Source organism: Nannospalax galili, unplaced genomic scaffold (assembly GCF_000622305.1).
Source record: "Nannospalax galili isolate Female #2095 unplaced genomic scaffold, S.galili_v1.0 scaffold497, whole genome shotgun sequence".
Classification (NCBI taxonomy): domain Eukaryota; kingdom Metazoa; phylum Chordata; class Mammalia; order Rodentia; family Spalacidae; genus Nannospalax; species Nannospalax galili.
This window is the reverse complement of record NW_008339354.1, coordinates 478,088-501,498: the sequence shown is the minus strand read 5'-3', so window position 1 is coordinate 501,498 and position 23,411 is coordinate 478,088. Positions and strand designations below refer to the sequence as shown.

Genomic DNA, 23,411 nt, shown 5'->3' with positions numbered 1-23,411 from the left:
TGAAGGAGTTGTAATAAAAATCTTTATTTAGGTTTGGTCAGTACAGGTAAGATATACTGGAGTCACAGAGCAGTATGCATTAACAGGATACACCAGTTCTTAAAAACTGAGTAACTATGCACACAGATTCTTAAACATTCGGTCACCTAAAGATAAATGCACAGATGTATGGTGGGAAAAACTTAGCTAACACTGAAACTACTACAGGACTCCATCAACAAGTCCAAGTTTTTAGTGATAAAACTACTGCACCGGGCAGACTTGGCAGCCATAAACCCACATCTACTCTAACAAGTCTGAATGGTGCGTAAGTATATAACAGCATGAGCAAGTATGCCCTCCACAGCACAGGTTCTAGATGACACAGATTCTTACAGACATCATTGTGTTATACTTTAAGGAAAGATTCCCATTTACAACTTCACATTAACTCATATAAAAATAACTTGACCCTACACAAAATGTCCTTTTAGCAACATTCAAAGTAATTAACTGTTACAGTTTTAAAGTGGCAGAGGTATGGAAGCAATAAAAAAGAAAATAAGGGGGGAACCAACCAAACAAAACAAAACACACCCACAAAGGCAAATTGTGACAAAAGTATGCATACATTTTTTGACAGTATCCTCTCCCAAATTAAATGACACTGTATAAAAATTTGCTGGAAAAATATTACAAAACTGAACCCTGTACATTTACACTTGAGTCCAAGCCATTCTGAACGTGGCGGGAACCCACAGTTCGATTCCCTTTCCCACTCACTGCTTTCTCCTCTTGAGGGTCATGACTGGAGTCTGTGTCATTTGAATGATGTGTGAGAGAGTTTTCACTGCCCGTGGGAGAGTCTACACTTTCATACCCCGCACTGAGTTGGTTTATGTAACTACCACCTCCTCTGCCAGTGCTCTCCTCTGAGCTGTTGGAGGCCTTCTTACCATGCCCTGGAGAAGACGGAAAGTCATCCTCAGTTGTGCTCCCCTCCCTGTGAAATCCAGACCCAGACGTCCTCTGCCTCGAGGAGCTGCCATTGCTTGGTCCGTTTGCTAGACGACTGCAGTCTTTACTTGTGGCCTCTGCCTGATCTACAGGTTCAGAAGATGTAGTCCTGCTGGTACTGGGGGCTGAAGCCTGAGACTGCTGCTGTTGGTACTGAGCCAGCTGCTGGCGTGTCTCCTTCAGTTGTTGCTGAAGAACTAGAATGGTACTCTGCATACCCTCAACCTCTTCATCGAGTTGAATGATGAAGTCATTCAGTTCTGTGCAAAGGAGAGTCAAACCTACTTTAATGTCTTAACATACTTTAAATATTTCGTGTATGTCTATATGAACTCAACCTGCTCACCTGTACATGTAGAGGCCAGAGGTCAACAGTGGTATCTTCCTCTATAGCTTTCTACCTTATCTGAGAGTGGCAAAGTCTCTCGCTGAACCTGGAACTTGCCATTTTGGCTAGAATAGCTGGCCAGCCAGTTCCTAGACTCCCCTGACCCCAAGCACTGGAGGACACTGTATGGCGCTAGAGGTCCAAACTCAAGTCCTCACGCTTGTACAGCAGACACTTTACCCACTGAGCCACCTCTCCAGCCCCTTCAAACATTCTTAAGTCCTAGTGACAAAGCTAAGCCATTAATAAATGCTTAAGTGAATTAATACTGTCCTAAAACTGTTAACGGTGAAAAAAGTTTTACTTGGACTCTTAAAAAGATTTTTAAATTGATTTGTGTGTGTGTCTGTGTGCAAATATGTACACATGTATGCAGGTGCCATGGAGGCCAGTTAAGTTACAGGTACTTGTGAGCCACCCAACATGGGTGCTGTGAACTGAACTCTGATACTCTGGAAGAACAATGTGTGCTCTTAACCACACACTGAGTTACTTGGAATTTTTTAATAGCCATTCAAGAATGAGTTTGGAGGGAAGTTGGATGCTTTAAATAATACATTTGACTCAAACTCAATTACCCTGCCACATACAACTGGTAACAGCCTGAAGAATCTTACCTATGTTGACTTGTGGGTCCCCTGACTTGACCCTCAAGTAGTGTCATAAATCCATAGAAGGCCCTGCCCTCAGGATAGTGTGGTCCCCAACTCTAACCCTCGAAAGTTCTGTTCCACATGTAAGAACACAAGCACATAAAACAGTACTTGAAGACTGGTAAAATATACATGTGCATTAAACTTCTTAAAACTGACTTGAGAAAAGCCCCCTCACTGCTACATAACACTTCCAACTTAACATGTTTATAAGCAGTAAAAGCTAAGACTTGCCTTGAATTCTACTTTTTTCAAAGAGATCACACTAGGCTACTAATTTTCTTTGCAAACAACCAGCAAATATATCAATTCTCTGCTTACATGCTCACAGTTAGCTATGTTCCTTACGTTTAATCCACTCCACAAACACAAACACACACACACACAGGTGGGTAATAATTACGTTTTGCTTGTCTCAGCCAATTTACATATTGAACCCCCTTTTTACTAAAGACCTTTAGGAAATACAATCACATTATTTTTTGACCACTGGAAGTTGCTAAATGTTTCCAAGATGTATACTTAAGAGAAATGGTTAACGATATGTCTCCTTTCAAGCACTGAATATACATTTTTACATCTTAAATACAACACCTTTATCCTACAAACAAAGCAAAATTTGCCCAATAAACTATTAGTATAGTGGGGAAGACTCTGAAATTAACGGCTTTGTCTGCTGAGTCAATGATAAATGTTGCATGCACAATGTTATATAACTATCAGCTGAGAAGAACATGCACACAATCTAATCTATCATAAGCCTGGCAGTTTGTCAAAGCCAGTGCAAAGCTAAGGAACTTTAAGCAACAACAAAATCCCTTACCATCCTGACTGCTTTTAAGCTCCTCACTATATTTCTTCTGTAAAGCCAACTCTGCTTCAAGCTGTGCAATACGGCCCTGGGACAGCTGCCTTCCAAGCTCTTGGTTCTCCTGGATAAGCATTCGACACTTCGCCATTAACTTTTTGCCTGTTTGGCTGCAAAGGAAAGAGCCACAATCATCACAAAATGAAGACAAAGCTCTCTACAGCCTTTGCTCACATTATTACCACAGATGTAACATGTACAGAACATTAGCTATGTCACAGCGGTGCCATCCTATAATTACCATCTTCTTTTCTGGATCATATCCATCTTCCGCACTTCAGTATTTCAACAACAGAGCAGCAAAAATAAACTCTAAACAAAAAGTGCCAAATAGTCACTTTTGTTTCTACTGTATCAAAAATCTGTTGTCATACCAAATTATCATTTGAAGCATAAGCAGGCCAGCTAATATACACTTGGATATACCAATATTAATACTACTAAGCTACTATGCTGTATCAAACAGAAAAGTTCTTTTAAAAAATAGTGTCACTCATGAATGCATGCCTCCATAAAACACCTATGAATGACTTGACTGTTCTTGCTAGGAAATGTGTGTATAAAAGATTCCTCTTAATAGGTAATTCTCTGGTTTACACATCTTTTTTTTTTTTTTTTTTGGTCTTTTTGAGACAAGGTCTCCCTGTAGCCCCAACTGGCCTCAAACTCACAGAGATCCACCTGCCTCTGCCTCCGAGTGCTGGAATTAAAGGTGTGTGCCACCACGCCTGGCAGGTTTATACATCCTTTATAAAGACTAGAGACTTTCTGGGCTGTAGGTGCTCAGTGGCAGTAGGCTTGCTTAGTATGTGCAAGACCCTGGGGTCACTTCCTAGAAAAACACCCCTCCCCTGCCCCAAACTGAAACTTACCACTATGCCTGGTGGGCTAAAAATTTACTATTGATGTGATTAAGATTGGGAGTTACTTTGCAAACCTAGAAATAACTGCCAACTATAGTAATTGTGACACATAACTTTGAGGCTTGAATAGGGACAGTTTGACATTCTTCTCACTGGGCTAAGTCTAGAATGATTTTATTGGTTAAAAACACTTCAATGAGCATTGTATGGTGGCACATGCCTTTAATCCCAGCATTTGGGAGGCAGATGCAGACAGATCTCTGTGAGATAGACCAGCCTGCTCTACATAGCAAGTTTTATCACATTGTTTTTCCTTCTAGTGGGACTTGCACTTGGCTGACCTACTACTCCATAATCCATTGGTCCTACCAAACACCAGAACCTTAAAAAATTAGAGCACTTTGTAGGTAATTTTCTTTCTTACAGGTCGTGTTGGCAAGTTTCCTTTACTATTTATAGCCTGTGTTCTAATACAGGTCAACAACAAAAATTTTAGTTAAGTTTCCTTATGGAAATCTGTGGGACATTAAAATCTGGGTCACTACTGGTTCAAAGGAGCTCTTAGCACATAAGCATTTATTTAACAATTTTCCTTCATTGCTACCATAGCTTCAGACTCCCCCATTTCTCATCAGCCTCCTCAGACTTTAACCTTCACTCAGTAACTGTGTGGAAATAAGTTAGGAAACGAGATGCAGACAGCACGGTCAAAGGCAGTGGGCTTCTCCTCTTTGTCTACCTACACTCTAACAGCTTTGTTTCTTGCGAAGCATACAGTATCAGATTTTCCCAACATGAAAATTCTACTTTTCTCTGAATAAACATTAAAGGGGGGGGTCCCCTGTAGAATAATTAGTCACCTAACATAACTCTACCCAAAACCTAAAAAATCCTATAGCAAAATGTCCTATTTAAAAATTCATTATCTTGGGGGCTGGAGAGATGGCTCAGTGGTCAAGAACACTGGTTGTTCTTGCAGAAGACCCAGGTTCGAATCCCAGCACCCACATGGCAGCTAACAACTGTCCATAATGCCAGTTCCAGGGGATGTGACAGTCTCTTCTGTCCTTGGGCATTGCAAGACCCGGGTGCACTTACCTATATGCAGGCAATACACGCATACACATAAAATAAAAATAAATATTTTAAATAAAAACAAATTCATTATCTTAGGCTGGACATAGCGGTGCACACCTTTAATCCCAGGCAGAAGCAAGCGGAACTCCGAGAGGTCAAGGCCAGTTTGGTTTACATAGTGAATTCCAGGCCAGCTGGGGCTACAAGGAGACCCTCTGTCTCAAAAAGGCAGAACCCCCCCCCCCCCCCGAAAACTTTAGCCTAGCATGGTGCAGCATGCTGGGGAGGCTAAAGCAATTCCAGCACTACAAGCTGAAGCCAGTCTGAGGCCAGCTCCGGGCAAAAAATGGGTTCCAGTTGAGCATGGGCTACATGGAGAGACCCTATAACAAATGTCCTCAAGAAAACCCAAACCAAACAACCAAAAAGAAAGAAAAAAATGTTTATAAATGCCTGATCTGGGATAAACCTACTACCTCCAACAATTATAGCAACTAAAACATCTTAAAACCACTTTAAAATATTCCGTAGTATGTCATTAACTTTGCTGTAGAAAATGTCTTGGGGTCACACATACAAAATGAGGGGGCTGAGAAGTATAGTGGTATATAGTGTATCTTTAGCATATATGAGGCCCTGGGTTCAACCCTCGGCACCACAAAATAAAGAGGAAGAATAAAGGAAATGTTTCACAGAAAGGTCACTCCTTTCTTTCAGATGTTTTCAGTATTTTAAAAATAATTTATTCTTCTTGGGGCTGCAGAGATAGCTCAGCAGTTAAGAGCACTGACTGCTCTTGCAGAGGACCCAGGTTCGATTCCCATCACCCACATGGTGGCTACGAACCATCCTTAACTCCAGTTCCAGGGGACTCCGAAGCCCTCTTCTGACCTCCACGGCATTGCAGGACATGGGTGATGGGTGCACGCACATACATGCAGGCAATACACTCATACACATAAAAAAAAATAAATAAAATATTAAAAAAAAATTTATTCTTTTTCCTCTACTTTTTGGAGACCCTGTAGCCTGGTCTGGAATTCACTACATAGACCAGGCTGGCTTCAAATTTATAGGCCTCTGCTTCTGGGGAGTGCTGGGATTAAAGATATGTACCACCAGGCCCAGGTTGAGTATTTTTTTAATAGGGGAAGAAAACAAAAGCAACAACAACAACAACAACAACAAAAAACACCAACCCATTCCTAAAACCAAATAATCCACAAAGTAATGGGAAATAAGTAAGGACTTAATAAAGGAACATCATACAATGCTTTAGTTATCAAGAGGAAGGGGATGTGCCCTCCACAAACACTCTTATATACATTGTTGAAAGGAACCGTTTAGAGGATGTAATTGAGGATATCACATTGCATTGCTCCTTGTTTTTTGAATCAGAATCTGTATGGCCCCTGAACTCTCCATTGTCTGGCACCAACCTCAATACTACTAGAATTAAAAGGCATGAGCCACCATGCCTAGCTAGGAAAACTTCCTTCAAAGTTAACACCAAAGGGGGAAAATTCCACATATATATACACACAAGAACCCAATGTGAATTGTTCCACACTGATGATTAAGCATTACTTCTTTCAATTAGTAGTGTACCCTTAGTACTTGATGTATTCTGCCTTACTGTTTTCATTTACATAACAAAAATCCATTTATAGGTGATTAAATAATCATTACTAAAAGTATTATATTACCATTAAAAAAAAGTGGAATTATCTAGATGTGCTAAAAAATGCTGAAGAGATAAATGGAGGGAAAAAAAGTGAGTCCTCTGTATGTGCAGTATAATTACACTTGCTTAAAACCAATATACATAAAACCATTGTATGTGCATACAAATTATCTTGATGATACCCAAGAAGTTTAACAGCAGCTACTGCTCCCAGGGTCGACGTCACATCCATGAGTGACACTTTTTGGCACCTTTCTTAAGTATTTCAATTGTACACATGAACATGTATTATTAAGAGAAAAGTTTAACAACAAGAGAAAAAGCCCACAGGCCTCAAAGTTACTATTACTAAAACAAGGAAAGACACTGGCTAAATTTGAGTACCATGTCAGTAATACATTTTATGAATTACTATTTAACCTACTAAAAAGATTTAAGTCTATTTCTACCATGATCTTAAAAATGCATAAATACAAATGAATTAATTTGGTCACAATAAACTACTTTTAAACAGATTTACTTACCCTCCAAACCTGCCCAGTGAGAATTTTAGAAGTAGACTTGTTCCTGAAAAGTCACAAAAATCCCTCCTTCAGCCCACCCTCTGCCCCACAATCAGTTCCCTAAAGCACAAACATACAAGATACTTACAATTGATTGAACGTTTAAGAGAGAACTTAAGTCACCCTTGTTAAAACCACTTAACGCTGGGACAGACTGGAACATTATCTTCTACTCATCTCAGACTCCATTGTCACCAAGCGAAAACTCAGATTGGTGACTTAATAGAATGATCTGATGAAAAAAATTCAGCTCCAGGATTGGATGGAAGCATGAAGAAAATAATGCCTCATTCATCTAAATGAGCCAATGGCCTGCTAGACATGACCACTCTGCCCTTTTCACTTCACCGTATCTCACTTAGGCCAGCCCACAGGTCACATTACTTCCCCATCTTCTGGCAGGAACCTTGGGAGACTGTCCCACATTAAGTTCTACTGCAATATCCTGGGACCAAATGTCAAGTCTCCTTGTCTTTTACACCAGCTGGAATAAAGCCTTTTTAAACAAGACAGCCTTTTCCTTCACTTTGAAGAGCACAGAACAATTTTTCCAAAATGTTGATCTGCTCTCCATAGTCCCCCCCAAATTAAAATATTAAGAGTACAATAAAATTATCAGAGTAATCCTTGAACTTAAAAAAAAAAAACCAACTATTTCAAGGCACATTTAATTTAATATCAAGAGTGCAATACAAAAGGCCCAATACAATGAAGGAACACATTCCCCCATTTAACACCAATGACAACACTATTTAACATGTGCCTACTAATGAGATGAGAGTTTACTGGAAAAAAATAACGTATGAGTCTCATCACAGTCAATATCCTTATACAAACTATTTGTGAAATGAATGTTTATAATGCTTCAAACAGTTTAAAGCTGAAGTTTGAGACCACACCTTGATGTTTGTACATTCCTCAGTTGAAATTATCTACAGTTTCCACAACCATTCAAAGAACAAACCATTGATAAAAACCATATAGATTTAAGGCTCTATTATGTAAACATAGAGCTCAAAGCTAATTGGTTAAATATTTGCGCTACTTTTACTGGTAACTATTATTTGATTGTCTCATGACTAGTAAAAGTTGGTTCTTAGCATGGAAACCATTTAAAGGCAATGCACCTTGAGTTTTGACCCAGTAGTTCGACAGGCATGAAGTCCACAGTCTTATTGGCATAACTGATGCACAGTGTCTCTAAGTCACTATGCTCAAGGTTAAGAGCGATGCATATTCCGTTTTACATTTTACTGAAATTTTACATGTTCAATTCATGATTTAAAATCTCTAGGTTTTCAATCCTCCAAAATGTCTGAAGACACAGCGTGCCACAGACTTAAGACTTCTGTTTCTCCCTCTATTTTCTTCAACAGAAACATTCTCAAGTGTCTACATGCTCTAGAAGGGGCATTTTTCGGAGGTGGCCTCTTCTTCGGAATAGTCCGACGACCTCAGGCCTCTGAAGCAAGGGGGAGGGGAAGAGAAAAAAGCTGAAACACAAGGTTCATCTGGTAAGTTTTACATTAACCATTACAAGCTGGACAGTGTAAGAATGTGGCTTTTTTGGCTCAAAAAGTCTGAGTCTTGGTGTGGAAACGAGTACTTGGCTGTCCCACCACAGCTTTCTTGAGGTGGGACTGTCAGGGAAGTCTTGACTGGGGAGAATGATTTGTTTACCTATCAGGCGTAAACTTCCAGGCACTCAGTTCATTTTGGGCTTGTTCCAGTTTGTCTTTAGTCTGTTCCAGTTCACCTTTCATTTTTAGGAAAAACAAGTTGATCGCTGGGTCTACCATTGTTGATCTCAGTTGAGCAACACTGGGCTGCTGGACTTGCTTGAGGTACTGGATTTGAGTCTGTGCAAAGCAAAAGAAACAGTTACTACCAATCAAAGGAAATCCTTCAGAAGATGGGGAGTTCCCTTCCATTAACTCATCAGCTCACTTATTAAGGCACCCCTTCTCCTTTGATCTGAAAATTCTAAGGGTTAAGGGTGTAGTTCTGTGGCAGACAGCACATGGGAGCAAGGCCCCTGGGTTCAATCCCAGTACATATACACACAATTAAAACATAAACTGAAACAAAAACGCCTCTAGGAAGCATGCAGAGGCAGGTGGATCTCTGTGAGACTGAGGTAGGCCTGGTCTACATAGCAAATGCCAAGCCAGCTAGGTTTACACAGAGACCATCTCGAAAAGACCGAAAAAACACAAAACAACCCAAAACGAAGTTATCAAAGGCTGGAGATGTACCTTGGCAGTAAATCTTTTGCCTACTATGTATATGACCTTGGGTTTTGGTCCTCACCACCACAAAAGAAAAAGTACAAATTTAAAAACTATTTAGGAGCTGGGCATGGCGGCACATGCCTTTGATCCCAGCACTCGGGAGGGCAGAGGCAGGTGGATCTCTGTGAGTTCCAGGTCAGCTAAAGCTACAAGGAGACCCTGTCTCAAGAAAGACAAAACAAAACAAAAAGCAACAACAATGAAAAACTGTTTAGGGAGATTCATGAGGTTATTCCTTTCTTTGCAACCAAAACAATATTAAAACAACAAGCACGCAATGTCCTGACTGGGATGCTGACAACTAGAATGAAGCGAAGTTTAAAGTCCTCATTATAAAGAGCTGATGCGGTCTTAGCTGATGGAACAATTTTTTGCCTATGGAAATTATTCTACATAAAACTTCCCTAACTTCATCAGATAAAAGATTAGAATTTAGTACCATTTTCACTTTGAAATTTAAAACCATACAATAGTGATATTATGGCTTTATAGAAGCAAAATTTATAGCATCTTAAGCAGAAAGCAAACATAGTCTTTTCCCCTTCTGAGGAGGTCTGAATCACATAACCATCATGCTGAATGTTAACTGATCTGGTCCAAATTGCTTTTTTTTGAGAGGTTAAGCAAGCCAGATGTGAGTAATACACTTCTAGCTCTTGACTTCTTCAGACTCAGTGGAGCTTGCACCAAACCAGAACTCTCTACTTACATGAAACCTTCAATTCCAGCTTCAGTGGTACTATTTACTAGCATTCTAGAAACACATCTTCTAAAATATGAATAGTTATTAGCATAATATTCATCATTTTCTTCATAATCAAAGTTGAACTTGTTCAAGAGTCTGTGCTACCCCAAGGTTTAACTAGATGAAAGTAAACTGCCTACTGTGAACTTAGAATGCACAAATATACTAAGTAGACTGAGATGGCATTTAATTATGACTTCATTGCACACAAACAAAAAAATACTGTTTAATATATGGAGGGTTTTGTTTTGGAGACAAGGCCTCATTATGTGGCCTGGAACTTGCTCAATGATCCACCTGCCTGTGTCTCCCAATCACTTCAATTAAGGGCATGAACAACTAACTATGCCTGGCCAAATTTAGGAAGATTTAATTTTAGAGGCCAGAAGAGGGAGACAGATTCCCTGGAACTGGAATTATAGGTGGCCGTTGAGTCCCCTGTTGTGGGTCCTGGGAACTGAACTCTGGTCATCTGCAAAAGCAGTAGCAAATGGTCTTACCCACTGATCCATTTTTCCAGCCCCTTATGGAAGTAATTCATTTTACACAAAAACTATAGCCATTTATCCAATGTAAGGCCAACTACTACCATAATTTAGCAGAAGAAAATAAAGCACATGTGACAGTATACATTATATGGTTTCATTACTAATTAAGTCTTTATAACACTACTCAAAATAAGTCCCAAAGAGCAATACTTTTGGTCATGAAAAGGCAAATATGACTAAAACTTTGCCAGGGAAGAGAACACTATTTTAAAAGTCAAGTTTTAGGGTTGTTGAGATGGCTCAATAGCTAAAGATGCCTGCTGGGGACCCTGATAACCTGAGTTTAATCCCTGGGACCCACGTGTTAGAGAAAACCAACCGCCACAAATTGTCCTCTGACTTCCATACGTGTGCAATGGAATGTGTGCACCCCCCACAATAAAATAATAAATAAAATGTAATTTAAGCCAGGCGTGGTGGCACACGCCTGTAGTCCCAGCACTTGGAAGGTAGAGAGGCAGGCGGATCTCTGTGAGTTCAAGGCCAGCCTGGTCTACATAGTGAGGTCCAGGACAGCTGGGCCTACAGGGAGACCCTGTCTCAAAAAGACCAAAAAAAAAAATTTTTTTTTTAAATTAGTTTTAGGGCCAGCAAGATAGCTCAGTGGGTAATGGTACCTACTGCCAAGTTCATCATCTTGGTCATGGTTGAAGGAGAGAACCAATTGTTTCAAATTGCCCTCTGACCTTCACATGTTAATTAAATCATGTGTGTACAGGAGTGAGTGTGTACAAGTGTAGGCCAGAGGACAACCCTAAGTGTCAACCTCTGATGTCTCCTCTCAAACACCACCCACTTTGTCTTTTCAGACAAGGCATCTTGCTGGACTGGGACCTGTCTAGTTAGTTCCATTAGCTCTGCCTCCCCAGGGCTAGGATTATAAATACATGCCATTACGCACACAGCATTTTACATAGTTCTGGGGGATTGAATTTAGGTTCTTAACCCGAAAGATGTAATCTTAGTCCGATCTCCTTTTGGTATGATCACCTACTTATATCATTCCAGTCTTGCTTTGGTCCTAACCCTCAAAAGAAACATGTGCTACTAAAGCAGCCCACTATCTATCTCCTACCACTAATCTGAACAATTTACAACTCCCATTTTCACTAAAACTTACTCTTGTCTCTGACACTGTTAGTCACTCTTTTACCCAGGGTGGGAGTTGAGTCACACTTCCTGTTTTCCTAAGGCTACACTCTGTTCTTCTTTTTACATGTTATCTCTTTTTCAGGCTCTATCCTAGTAGTATCACCAGTTCTAAACCTGAGACCCAGCTATAATTTATTCCTGAATTTCTCCCCAAGATCTAACTGATCAGTTCTACTGATAGTGCCTAAAAGAGTACCCTGTCTGCTCTCTCCTAGTCACCAGTTTATTATATAATCTCAACAACCCCTCCTCCACCCAGCAGGCACTCTTATTCCCAGTCCCAGTCTCAAATCTACCTTCTAGGCACTGGGTATGCAGCTTGGTAGAGTGCCTGGCACGCACAAAATCCTGTTTGATCCCTAGCACTGCATAAGCCAGGCATGTTGGTGCATACCTATAATCTCAGCACTCAGAGGTTGAGGTAGGAAGACCAGAAGTTCAGTCACCTTCAATTACTAGTGAGTTTGGGGCCAGCCTGGGCTATATATTTCAAGCCCTATTTCAAACACAAGAAAACACAGACACACAGACACACACACGAAAAAACAATGCTTTCCATACTCAAGATGCTAGCTAATCAGCCACATGAATCTCTCTGCTTAAAAATTCTCCAGTGGCTCCTTTATAACTGGTTAATACCTAAGGCCCCAGCACCCTCACCCACTTCTCAGCCTTACCTGAAACTTCAACTTCACTTGCCCTTTCCTTGTGTTTCTATTCCTGCTGCCATTTACAAAACCTAATCTCTGAATTTTAACTAAAAGAGCAACTGGCTGCTATGTGCCAGAGAAAGGTATAAAAAAAAATGATAGGGTCTACCAGACAGAAGCTTCAAAACAAAACAAAAAACCAAACCATAGTGGCACACCACCTAAAGGCACTGATCAGGCACAACAAGCCCAACCCTGCCAGTATGTGAATGACACACACTGTGTATGTAGGCAACAGGCAAGAAGTACCTGAACTATGTCAAAACTGGGAATCGGAAAGAAAGCAAACATTCAAGACCAGTTAGTGGCAAGAACCCGGACTATGCACACACTCACTCTCCTGGTGTCAGCACACTTTGTCAAAGCGAACCTGCTAAAGCAGTCATCAGTGGCCATGGAGATAAGTATCAGTGGTAATGAGGATATAAACTGTGGGAAACCAGGGAGAAAAATGATGACAAGATGAGTACGACAGGAGTTACGTTTTAGCAAAATAAGAGATGAAGAAATGAAGGGAGAAAGAAGAGATTTGTGCAAAGGCGGCAATCTGAACAGGAAATGAAGGGTTGGCAGAGGCCAAGAACAGCCTACTGGTGGGAGAATGGGAATGGGCCTATTTTTTGTTTCCAGTGATCAAAATAATCCCTTACACATCCCAAGATTAAAAAAAAATTTTTTTATTTATTTTTACTTTAGGTGTATGAGTGTTTAGCCTGCACATACCTAAGTGTACCTGTGTCATGCAATGCCTGTAGAGGCCAGAAGAGGTCCTCAGATTCTCAGATTCTCTGGAACCGGAGGTGGGGACTGTTGTGGGTGCTGGGAACTGAGAACTCAGGTCATCTGCAAGAGCAGTCAGTGTTCTTAACTGCAGCGCCATCTCTCCAGCCCCACACCCCAAGATTTTAAAAAATGTGTATCAAATGGAGAGTAAATAGTTGAAGAAACATTCAGATTTTCAGACTAGAAGCAAAGACAGGGCTCCCACTAACTTTTGGTAGAATTTAGTTGCCCACAATAGGAACAGAGGAATGGCTAGGACTGTCAAAGACAACCACCACTAGACTTCAGACCTGTGCATTCATGGAATGCACCACAAAACAAGCTATAAAAAGAACAGCACAGAAGCTGCTGACACCAGATAGGTCTACGCACAGGGAAAAGAGAGCAGACAAACTAGTAAGACAACTAGCCTACAAAGCAGAAATGAAGCAATAATAGAAAAATGCCCTTCTTATCCAGTTAGCGGGCTATCTGAAAAATACAAAAAATAAATCAATTTTCACAAAGCATGGTAATTTCAGAGACTGCCTTCTTGACCAAAAGACAAGCTAAAGCTAAAATCTAAATAACGAGACACTAGGAAGAACCTTACACTTAGCATACTTCCAACTCCAAGTGTACACACCTTGGTGGCTCACAGTGCTGGTGGTAGTGGTGAGCACAGCTGCCTTCCAAAGTGAACACACTTAACACACACTTGTATTTTCCGTTATTGTTATTTAAATAACCTGTAGTAACATAGACTCCTCAACTACAGACTTAAAATCTCTGAGATACTTACAGTACACTCTTGCATTTCTTGTTCCTTGGTTGCGAGTCTCATGACAAGGATGTTCTCCCTGCGTGCAGACTCCTGCTGTTGCTGTTTTAGTTTTTCTTCAGATTCTCTTAAGCCAGTCACGTCATTTGCTGATTAAAAGGAAAACAAAAAACCCAAAAAACCCCATAATGAATCTATTTCAAGATCAAACTGACCTAACCAAAAAGTTCTGTCTCTGTCAAAAGGAATCAAAAATCTCACTGTCTACATTTCCCTCTCTTGCTGTTCCTGATCAGATCTCCCTTAGGAAGCAACAGTGTTGTAGTGTTCCACAACCTCAACACTGCTCGGAGTTATGTTTTTCTTTACTGTGCTCCATGAGAACACAGGAAGCCATGCTGTCCATACCTATTTGTAGCATATGGTATTTACAAAAACCCAATAGTATTTTCTGACTTATTCAACATAAAAATGCCATTACTTGGCCTGGCATGATAGTAATCTGTTTATAATCATCACACTCAGGAGGCTGCAGTAGGAAGGTCAGGTTCCAGGCCAGCTTCAACAACATAGTTGAGCTATGTCTCAAAAAACCCCAAGAAACAGGGGGCTGGAGAGGTAGCTCAGAGGTTAAGAGTACTGACTGCTTTTGCAGAGGACCCGGGTTCAATTCCCAACACCCACACATCAGCTAACAACTGTCCATAACTCCAGTTGCAGGGAGTCTGACCCCTTCCTGACCTTCACAGGCACTGCATTGACACGGGTGCACTTACATACATACAGATAATGCACTCATACAAATAAAGTAAAAATAGTAAATAAAATATTTAAAAAAACAACCAAAAAACAAAACAACCCTCCCCTCTGTATCACTATATACTAATGCTGTAATTTAACTTCCCATAACCCAAATACTTGTGTCTGTGTATCTTCCCCTCTACACTAATAGTGCACATAATTAAAATGCCTATGCAGAAGGTGGTTAGCACACATCAAGAAAGTTCACTAGTTATGAGTCATCCCACTTTGCACTTAATTTTACTAAAACCAGTCATACCATTTTGTGACTCTTAGAATGCATGTTTGTCTTCAATGCCTGGGAATTTGTCAAAAGAAAACACCTCTTGCATCATTACATTTCCCAGCTCCCAACAGTATCTGGACATAACTGTTACAATAAAATGCTTGAACGAAATTGCATTTGTGTTAACAAAGCAACTAAAGACAACTATTTATATACAATCATTAGGAAATTAAAACCCAAACTTACAGTTCAGATCTGTGTATTTTCCCTCCAAAGCTTGAACATATGCTTCATATTGTTTCCATCTAGTACAAAAGTAAATCCACATTAGCACTTCCAATGAAACTGCATTTATTAAATATACTAGAAAAGCATACCCATAAATTTAAGACTAAGAATTCTGCTGGATTATTTTTAACTTTTTGAGGTAATTACAAACATAGTTTAATAATCAATTTAGTAACCTCATTATTCTTTCTCAATGTATAAGAAACAGGTAAAGAGGACAGAGATGGTAAAAGAACACAAATGAGCTGGGCATGGTGGCAACATGCCTATATTCTTAGTTATTAGGAAGGCTGGAGGATTGCAAACTCAAGGCTAGCTTGGGCAACGTAGCAAGACTCTGTTTCAAAATAAAAAGGAGCTGTGGACCTAGCTGCTTGCCCAACATTAGGGTCAATCCCCAGGACTTGGGGGGCGGCTCGAAGATAAAAAGTGCTCTTTACTGTGAACACACCAAGCATACTTTTCTCTTCTGAATGAGATCACAGCCCAGATTTATTCAGCCATTACTGATGGTTATGATTACAAAAGTTTAATAAAAATGCCAAACAAAAAAATATGTGTTTAACTGCACGAATTTAAAAAAGGCTCTTTTGTGAAAGTACCACCTTTCTTTCTTTGCCTTGTCTTGGGTCTCCTTGTAGCCCCAGCTGACCTGGGACTCACTATGTAGGCCAGGATGGCCTCAAACTCACTGAGATCAAACTGCCTCTGCCCCCAGAGTGCTGGGATTAAAGGCACAAGTCACCATGCCTAGCTCTCCTAGGCTTTTAAATATGTAATAGTTCACATTAATGGGATACAGCTGGTAATTTGATATGCATGGATACAGTGTATAATGACCAAAATAGTAATTAGCATTTCCATGTCTTTAAAATACTTAATCCTTCTTTGTGTTCAGAATTTTCAAATTTCCCTCTTACAAGTCTTTGTAAAGCTGAATTACTTTTACCTACAAGAAAAGGTGAACAACTAACTACTTTTCAAGATTATTTAGAAAACTACATCTAATTAGCAGGAACTGCAAAAATGCACAACATATACTATCACCTTAATAAAGAGACACTTCTTCCTTGTTATATCCTCTACCCAGGACATAAGCCATTAGCTGCTTTTGGCAATTACAACAGAAAATACAAGAAAGACTTCCCTAGGCTTGTTTTTAAGGAACTCCTAATAAAGAATACCCTTGTCTGAGTGTCTGTTAGATAACAAGACATTTTCTAGCTTCTGTATTAGTCACAGCTAATTAAAATTTTAGTTTGGTTTTATACATGTTTGAGACAAAACTTCACGTACCCAAGCTGGCTTCAAACTTGCTATGTAGCTGAAAATGACACTAAACGTCTCTATCTTTCTCTACCTCCAGTGTGCTGGGGTTACAGTAAAGCCTGGTTTATGTAGGATTGGGATGGAACCCAGGGCTTCACGTATGCTAGGTAAGTGTTTAAGCTCCATAGCTCCATTCTTTTTTTTTTTTTTTTTTTCAGTCTTTTTGAGACAGGGTCTCCTGTAGCCCCAGCTGGCCTTGAACTCAGAGATCCACCTGCCTCTGCCTCACAAGTTGAATTAAACTAGTTGATTTAAAGCCAAAAAAAAAAAAAGAAAAAAAAAAAAAAAAAAAAAAAAAAAAAAAAAAACCAAACTTATCCAAAAGTTTTAAATGAAAATTCCCCAAGAAAGAAGTTAAATTTACCTCAAGGATATAACTACACCGTTTAGAAACTTTAAAGGTTATTTAACAGAAAAGTTCTATCATAATTGTTATTAAGAGAATTGATTTTTTTTTTCTCCTTCCAGTTGTTAAATCAAGGAAAAGGCTGTAAATGGGGTGCAGTGGTATATACCTGTAATTCTAACAAGCCTGGTGACCAAGGAAGGAAGATTGCTTGTGTTTAGGAGTTAAAAATCAGCCTTGGCAATAGAGACAATCTATTTCAAAAAAGTACAGAAGCCATGGTGGTACAGACTTGTAATTCTAGCATTGCAGAGATGGAGGCAGGACTGTAAATTCAGGCCTACCTGGGCTCAACAGAGAAACTCTGTCCCATCAACAACAAAACCTGCCACCAAAAATCAAGCAAACCAACCAGCAGCGGCTAACTGGAAGAGCATCTAAGAAGAATTATAGAGCAAGGAGCACATCACATCAGACATCACGGACTGGATGGATAGCTTGGCTGTGAAAGGCTCAGGCTAACAACCCCTCCCCGCCACGCACACACAAAAAAGAGTATGTTAAGATTGTAGTTCTCCAAGAGATAAGGCCAACCTCAGAGAATGACACAAGAGGATATGCAATGGATACAGAGCCCACAAGTGGTGAACACAGAGTAGGTGCTGTGAAACACTGAGACTAAGTGCCACACCTTCAAATGCAACCTCTACACATGCCATGGATGCATCTCTCTCTCAACCCTCACCAGAGAAGTTTCCTTATGCAGCAGACGTTGATTAACACGGACACCCAGAACTGGTCAATGTGCAGAGAACAAGAGTCCACAGAGTGCTTATCCCTGAATAGGTCACCTATTTCAAACTTCTGTCTCCCAAGGCTCAAGAGTCTTTCAGACAGCTGGCCAGTTACAGAAACAGCAATGGTGACAGCATGCACAAGTCCCATGCAAGCTCAAATCAAACAAAATCCCAACCCAACCTAAGAACTTTGGGCAACAGATGGCTGCTGGGAGGGGGAAAGACTGTTTTACAGGAATGGGACTCTTGGTGGGCCCAATGGATGAACCCACAATGAAGGACATTTGGGGACACAAACTCATTTTATACATGTGTGTACACACACACACACACACACACACACACACACACACACGTGACACAAACTCATTTTATACATGTGTACACACACACACACACACGTACATATATTATACAGTACATTAAATTGGGTAGGAGCAGTAAGGGGAGGTGTGGATGGGGGGAATCAAAACACCATCAAATTATATTGTATGAAAATCGCCAAAATTCAATAAAAAGTAAAAAAGGTATGCAATGGAAAACTGTCCTACATAGGGAATTATGACAAAGAGAAGCTCAAGTCCCCAACAGAGTAGCTTGGCACAAGTAAAGGGAAATTACTGACTTCACATTGGGGATGTAGACCAGTGGGAAGAGTGCTTGCCTACTATGTACAAATTTACTTTCTGTATTAGTCTAGAAATTACCTAAACTATATTCTTTAAAATGTGCTTTTGCTGGGCGTGGTGGCACATGCCTTTAATCCCAGCACTTGGGAGGCAGAAGCAGGTGGATCTCTGAGTTCAAGGTTAGCCTGGTCTACATAGTTCCAGGACAGCTGGGGCTACAGGGAGACCCTGTCTCAAAAAGACCAAGGGGGAAAAAAAAAAAAAAAAAAAAAAAGTGCTTTCCTCCTTGTTTATATACTGAAAAAAACAGGCTGTAGAAAATCTGTTTAAGAAACACATGAAGTGACTTAAGGTGTATTAGCATTAAAAACAAGCCAGACGCAGTGGTGCACAGATGGATAATCCCAGTACTTGGTTAGCTAAGGCAGGAGGATCATGACTTTGAGGCCACGCTGGGCTACATAGTAAGTACCAGACAGACCTGATACATAGCAAGATCCTGCCTCAGATGAAAATAGTAACAAAAACTCACAAAACTACATATAGCATAAAGATGTCACAGTAGTCACAATAGTCTATAAAGATTTTTCATATTTTTGATAAAAGAACATTTTACCTTAGAATTAACTCATCCCGTGCCATTACTTTGAAGTCTGTTTCACTCAGACGAACCTATAAAGCAAAATTTAAAAATGCACTGAGTACCCATATCTTGCACGTATGGTTATTCCCATAGGACTCTGTACTGAGCTATAAAACATTTCCTTAGCTCAGATACCATATTTCACAACTCTGAGAATTAGCTTGACAGCTCCTTTCAAAACTAAAATGAAAAAGCCAAAAACAACAAAACTAAAACTGGATGTGCATATGAGCCAGCCGTTGTACTCTGTGAGCATACAGCCCAAAGAAAGCCAACATTCACAAGCAGCTTTATTTGTAATAGTCCCAAACTAGAATAGTCTAAATAAATGTCCTCTAATAGGTAAATGTTTATAAAAATGATGCATCCATACTATAGAATATTCTCCAGCAATAAATAGGAAGAGACTAGTGATATGTGAAACAATTTCAATAACCTTTATGGAAATTATATTGAGTGAAAAAAAAAAAGAACCTCTACATCTGCTAAAACTGCAGAGTAGCACACAGAATGTACACCAGACTCTTGAGATCTGGGAAGCTCTGTGAACTGCACCATTTCCTGGTTTGCATACTGTTATTCAAGATATCTGAGATGTTAACATTGAAAGAGGCTCAGTGAAGAGCTCATAGAACCTTCCTAGACATCTTGAAAAACTTATCAACCTATAATCATTCAAAATAAATTTTAAAGGAGAGCATAAGCTGAAACTGCTTCATACATTTAGAAATAATTACTTTCCTGCTGGGGGTGGTAGCACACACCTTCAGTCCCAGCACTTAGGAGACAGAGGTAGGCAGCTCTCTGTTGGGTTCAAGGCCAGTCTGTTCTACAGGGAGACCCTGTCTCAAAAAAAAAAAAAAAAAAAAAAATTCATTTCCTTATAGCAAATTATTGTAAAGGTGAGACCTAAAAAATTAAGGCCTTATTAAAACATTTTTTCTTAGCTGGCTTTGGCAGAACATGCCTTTAATCTCAGTATTCAGGAGGCATAGGCAGATGGATCTCTGTGAGATCGAGGCCAGCTTGGTTTACACAGTGAGTTCCAGGCCAGCTAGGGATATAGGGAAACCCTGTCTCAAAATAAAACATTTTTTTGGTACTGGGAGCATAGCTCAATGGTAGAGTGCTTACACAGTGCACACTGAGGTCCTGGGTTCATTCCCCAGTAGCACAGAAAAAAATTCCTTTAAGAAAAGTTCAAATAATTAACCAGTAACACAGCAGTATTACAAAACAGAGGAACATTAAACCTGAATATGTAAGACTACCCACAAGTAAACCATAATTTTAACATTACTAAAGACATTTTAATGCTCTAGTCACTCCATGAGTAGTGTGACTCCAAACTTTTAGAAACTTGCGTAACATTAAATTGTTCACTTAACTGTTTTAATAAGCACGTACCAGGCTTTTCCAAATGAATCAAATTCCCGTTACTCTTTTTTAACAAAAATGCACTATATATGCATTGTACCTATAGTATATATGTGATCACTAAACTCAATGTGGGGCTATAGAACAGGGTGAAATCAAAGTTAGAAAATAAAACTTCAGAGGAGAGCTGGAGAGATGGCTCAGCAGTTAAGAGCTCTGGCATTCTTGCAGGACCAGGGTTCGGTTCCCAAGACCCACATGGCAGCTAACAACTGTCCTAACTCCTGTTCCAGGGGAATCCAATGCCTTCTTCTGACCTCTGAGGACACTGCATGACACGGTGCACTTATATACATACAAGCAATACACTCACACACATGAAACGGATATAACTAAAAAATATTAAAAAAAATAAAACCAGAGGAAAATACAAGACTGTAAGATTTTAAGTTACAACCGTGGAGGATTTAAAAAAATTAGGAGAGGAGTTGGAGAGATGGCTCAGATGGTTAAGGGCACTGGCTGCTCTTCCAGAGCACCTGAGCTCTGTTCCCAGCACCCACACAACAGCTAAAACCACCCTAACTCCAGTTTCAGGGAATCAGCACCCTCTTCTGGCCTCCTTGGGTTTGCGCGGGGGCGCAACCAGGTAAAAACACTTAGACATAAGATGAGTTTACAAAGGTGAAAAAAAGCACACAGTGTAGAAGAGTCCCTTAAATTTTATTACACATGAAGTGTTTAAAAGCTGCTATGAAGCAAACATACCTTTTTGGGAAGAGGTTCTTCGTTGGTCATCTTGAATCCTAAAAAGGGGGGTGGTAAGGAGACTTTCGGTTAATTTCTTCCAATTACATTTTTTTCCAATTAAATAAAAAATAGTTCTTGCTCCTTCAAATGACATTATGATGAGACAGTTTTTATTTAAATAAATCTTTCATTTTACAATAGTTTGATTGATTCACTACAGTAACGGGGCTCCAACCCAGGGTTCTACAGATTCTAGATACATGCTTTCTCACTGACCTTAACCTATGAGTTTTAATTTGCAATAAAGGTACAAAGTTGTTATATTACAGAGTCGTTACTACCTTTAATTCCAGCACCAGGAGGCAGAGGTAGACAAATGAATCTCTGTGAATTCAAGACCAGCCTGGTCTATATAGTGAGACACTGCCTCGAAAGAAAGAAAAAAAAAAAGTGGGGCTGGTGAGATGACTTAGGGGCTAAAAGCACTGGGTTCTCTTGTAGAGAGGGACCCTAATTCCGTTCCCAGCACCTACATGGCGGAACAACCATCTCTAACTCCATTTGGGACCTGATACCCTCTTCTGGCCTCCATGGTCACCAGGAACAAATGATACACATATGTACATGTAGGCAAACACTCATATACATAAACAAATAATCTTTAAAGAATCAGCTTCTTTTGAAATATTTATACAAAATTCACTGTTAAAAAAAGACCGGTAACTCAAGAAGAGAAGCACTGCACACTGTTAGAATGCACGGTGACAGCAATGATTACTTACTAAGCAAATTTACACACTACAAAAAGCCAGAGACATGTAACAAACAGACCTTGAATAATGCACTAAAACACAAAGTCAAGAAAAAATGTATAGACACAGCTAACCTAACAAATATGAAATCTTCATGTGAAAATCTATGAGCACTAAATCATATCTGACTTAGTATGGATACTATTATGTTTCTGTGCTTTTATTTATTTTGACATGATCTCCCTGTAGCCCCACCTGGACTAGAAATTGCTATGTAGACCATGCTGGCCTCAATCTCACAAAGAACCACCTGCCTCTGCCTCCCAAGTGTTGGGACTAAAGGTGTGTGAATTTTTTTTGAAATAATAATTTATACAAATTTAACAAGTGAGTTATTTATACTGAAAACACTTTTGCTACTTACTAATACTCAAATTTAATCAGGAAACAAATGAACATAGTTATTTCTAGGTACTAGATCTAACCACATATTCATTAATGTTCCCTTACATCGTTAATTTTTTCCAAGTTCCAGGCTAGCTGGCGCTAATAATGTCACTCTGTCTCACAACAAGCAAACAAAAAACCCATAATTAGTCAGGTGTAGTGGTGCATGCCTTTAATCTTAGCACAAGGGCGGCAGAGAGGCAGGCGCATCTCTTTGAGTTCCAGCCACAGAGCTATATAGAGACCTTATCTTTAAACAAAACAGAAATCAAGCCTAACATTTCCTTGGAATTTCTCATTTATCCAGAGCTAAATACAGTAAACAAAAGTCATCTTTTCTAAAAAGTCACCTATATGTCAAGTTTTGCCATTGGCACTGTGCTTAACTAGTTTATCTATGTATGTCACTATTCTGGTTAAATCCTTCTAAAGGCTTTTCATCCTTCTAAAGTTTTTCTCATTCAAAACCTTATCTATTCCTCCACACTGACCTTTTTCAATTCTTATTCTTTTTGAAAAAGGTTAAACTGTTTTTACATTGTATAAGTGGTATAAGTCAGTGTGTGTGCAAATCACAACTTTCAGCAACTGTGTCTCTTCTACCAGGTGGGTCCAGGGGATCAAACTCAAGTCAGCAGATGTGGTGGCAGGTGCCTTTATCTGCTGAGTCACCCCACCAGCTGGTTTTTAAACAATCTTTTTACATTTCTATTTTTTATAGTTCTCATATCCCATCATCCTTTTTAAAAACTTTATGTGTATGGGTGTACTGCCTGCATGTATGTAGGTGCATCTGTGTCATGCAGTGCTTGCAGAGGCCAGAAGAGGGTGTCAGATTCTCTTGAACTGGAGTTTCAGGCAGTTGTTAGCCTAAACATGGGTGCTAGGAATTGATCCTGGGTCTTCTGCAAGAGTAGCCAGTGCTCTTAACTGCTGAGCCCTCTA

The 23,411-nt window shown here is 39.7% G+C and overlaps 1 protein-coding gene and 1 long non-coding RNA gene across 3 annotated transcripts; one reads left to right on the top strand and one right to left on the bottom strand.

The window, feature by feature from the left end:
* Wtap (WT1 associated protein) lies at positions 1 to 21,414 on the bottom strand. Of its 2 annotated transcripts, XM_008833861.2 has the most exons (7): positions 21,286 to 21,414; positions 19,114 to 19,169; positions 15,355 to 15,413; positions 14,103 to 14,230; positions 8,773 to 8,951; positions 2,861 to 3,015; positions 1 to 1,256 (listed from the first exon to the last, which is right to left on the bottom strand). In XM_008833861.2, exons 1-7 carry the CDS (start codon positions 21,313 to 21,315, stop codon positions 673 to 675), a joined length of 1,191 nt encoding a protein of 396 aa, XP_008832083.1. In that variant the 5' UTR covers positions 21,316 to 21,414; the 3' UTR covers positions 1 to 672. The 2 variants fall into 2 exon arrangements, with proteins under 2 accessions (XP_008832083.1, XP_008832084.1); XM_008833862.3 differs by lacking the exons at positions 1 to 1,256; positions 2,861 to 3,015 and adding an exon at positions 6,782 to 8,554 and having other exon boundaries at positions 21,286 to 21,411.
* LOC115070524 lies at positions 16,749 to 17,609 on the top strand. The gene is made up of 2 exons (XR_003849675.1): positions 16,749 to 16,832; positions 17,194 to 17,609. It is a non-coding gene; the product is annotated as an uncharacterized LOC115070524 (long non-coding RNA).
* Positions 21,415 to 23,411: the final 1,997 nt, after the last annotated feature.

Coding starts and splice junctions, on each gene's coding strand:
- Wtap (XM_008833861.2), bottom strand. CDS start 21,315: ATGACCAACGAAGAACCTCTTCCCAAAAAG. Junction 19,170..21,285: donor AAGAACCTCTTCCCAAAAAG/GTATGTTTGCTT, acceptor TTTGCTTTATAG/GTTCGTCTGAGTGAAACAGA. Junction 3,016..8,772: donor TGGAAGTTTACGCCTGATAG/GTAAACAAATCA, acceptor TTTCCTTTGCAG/CCAAACAGGCAAAAAGTTAA.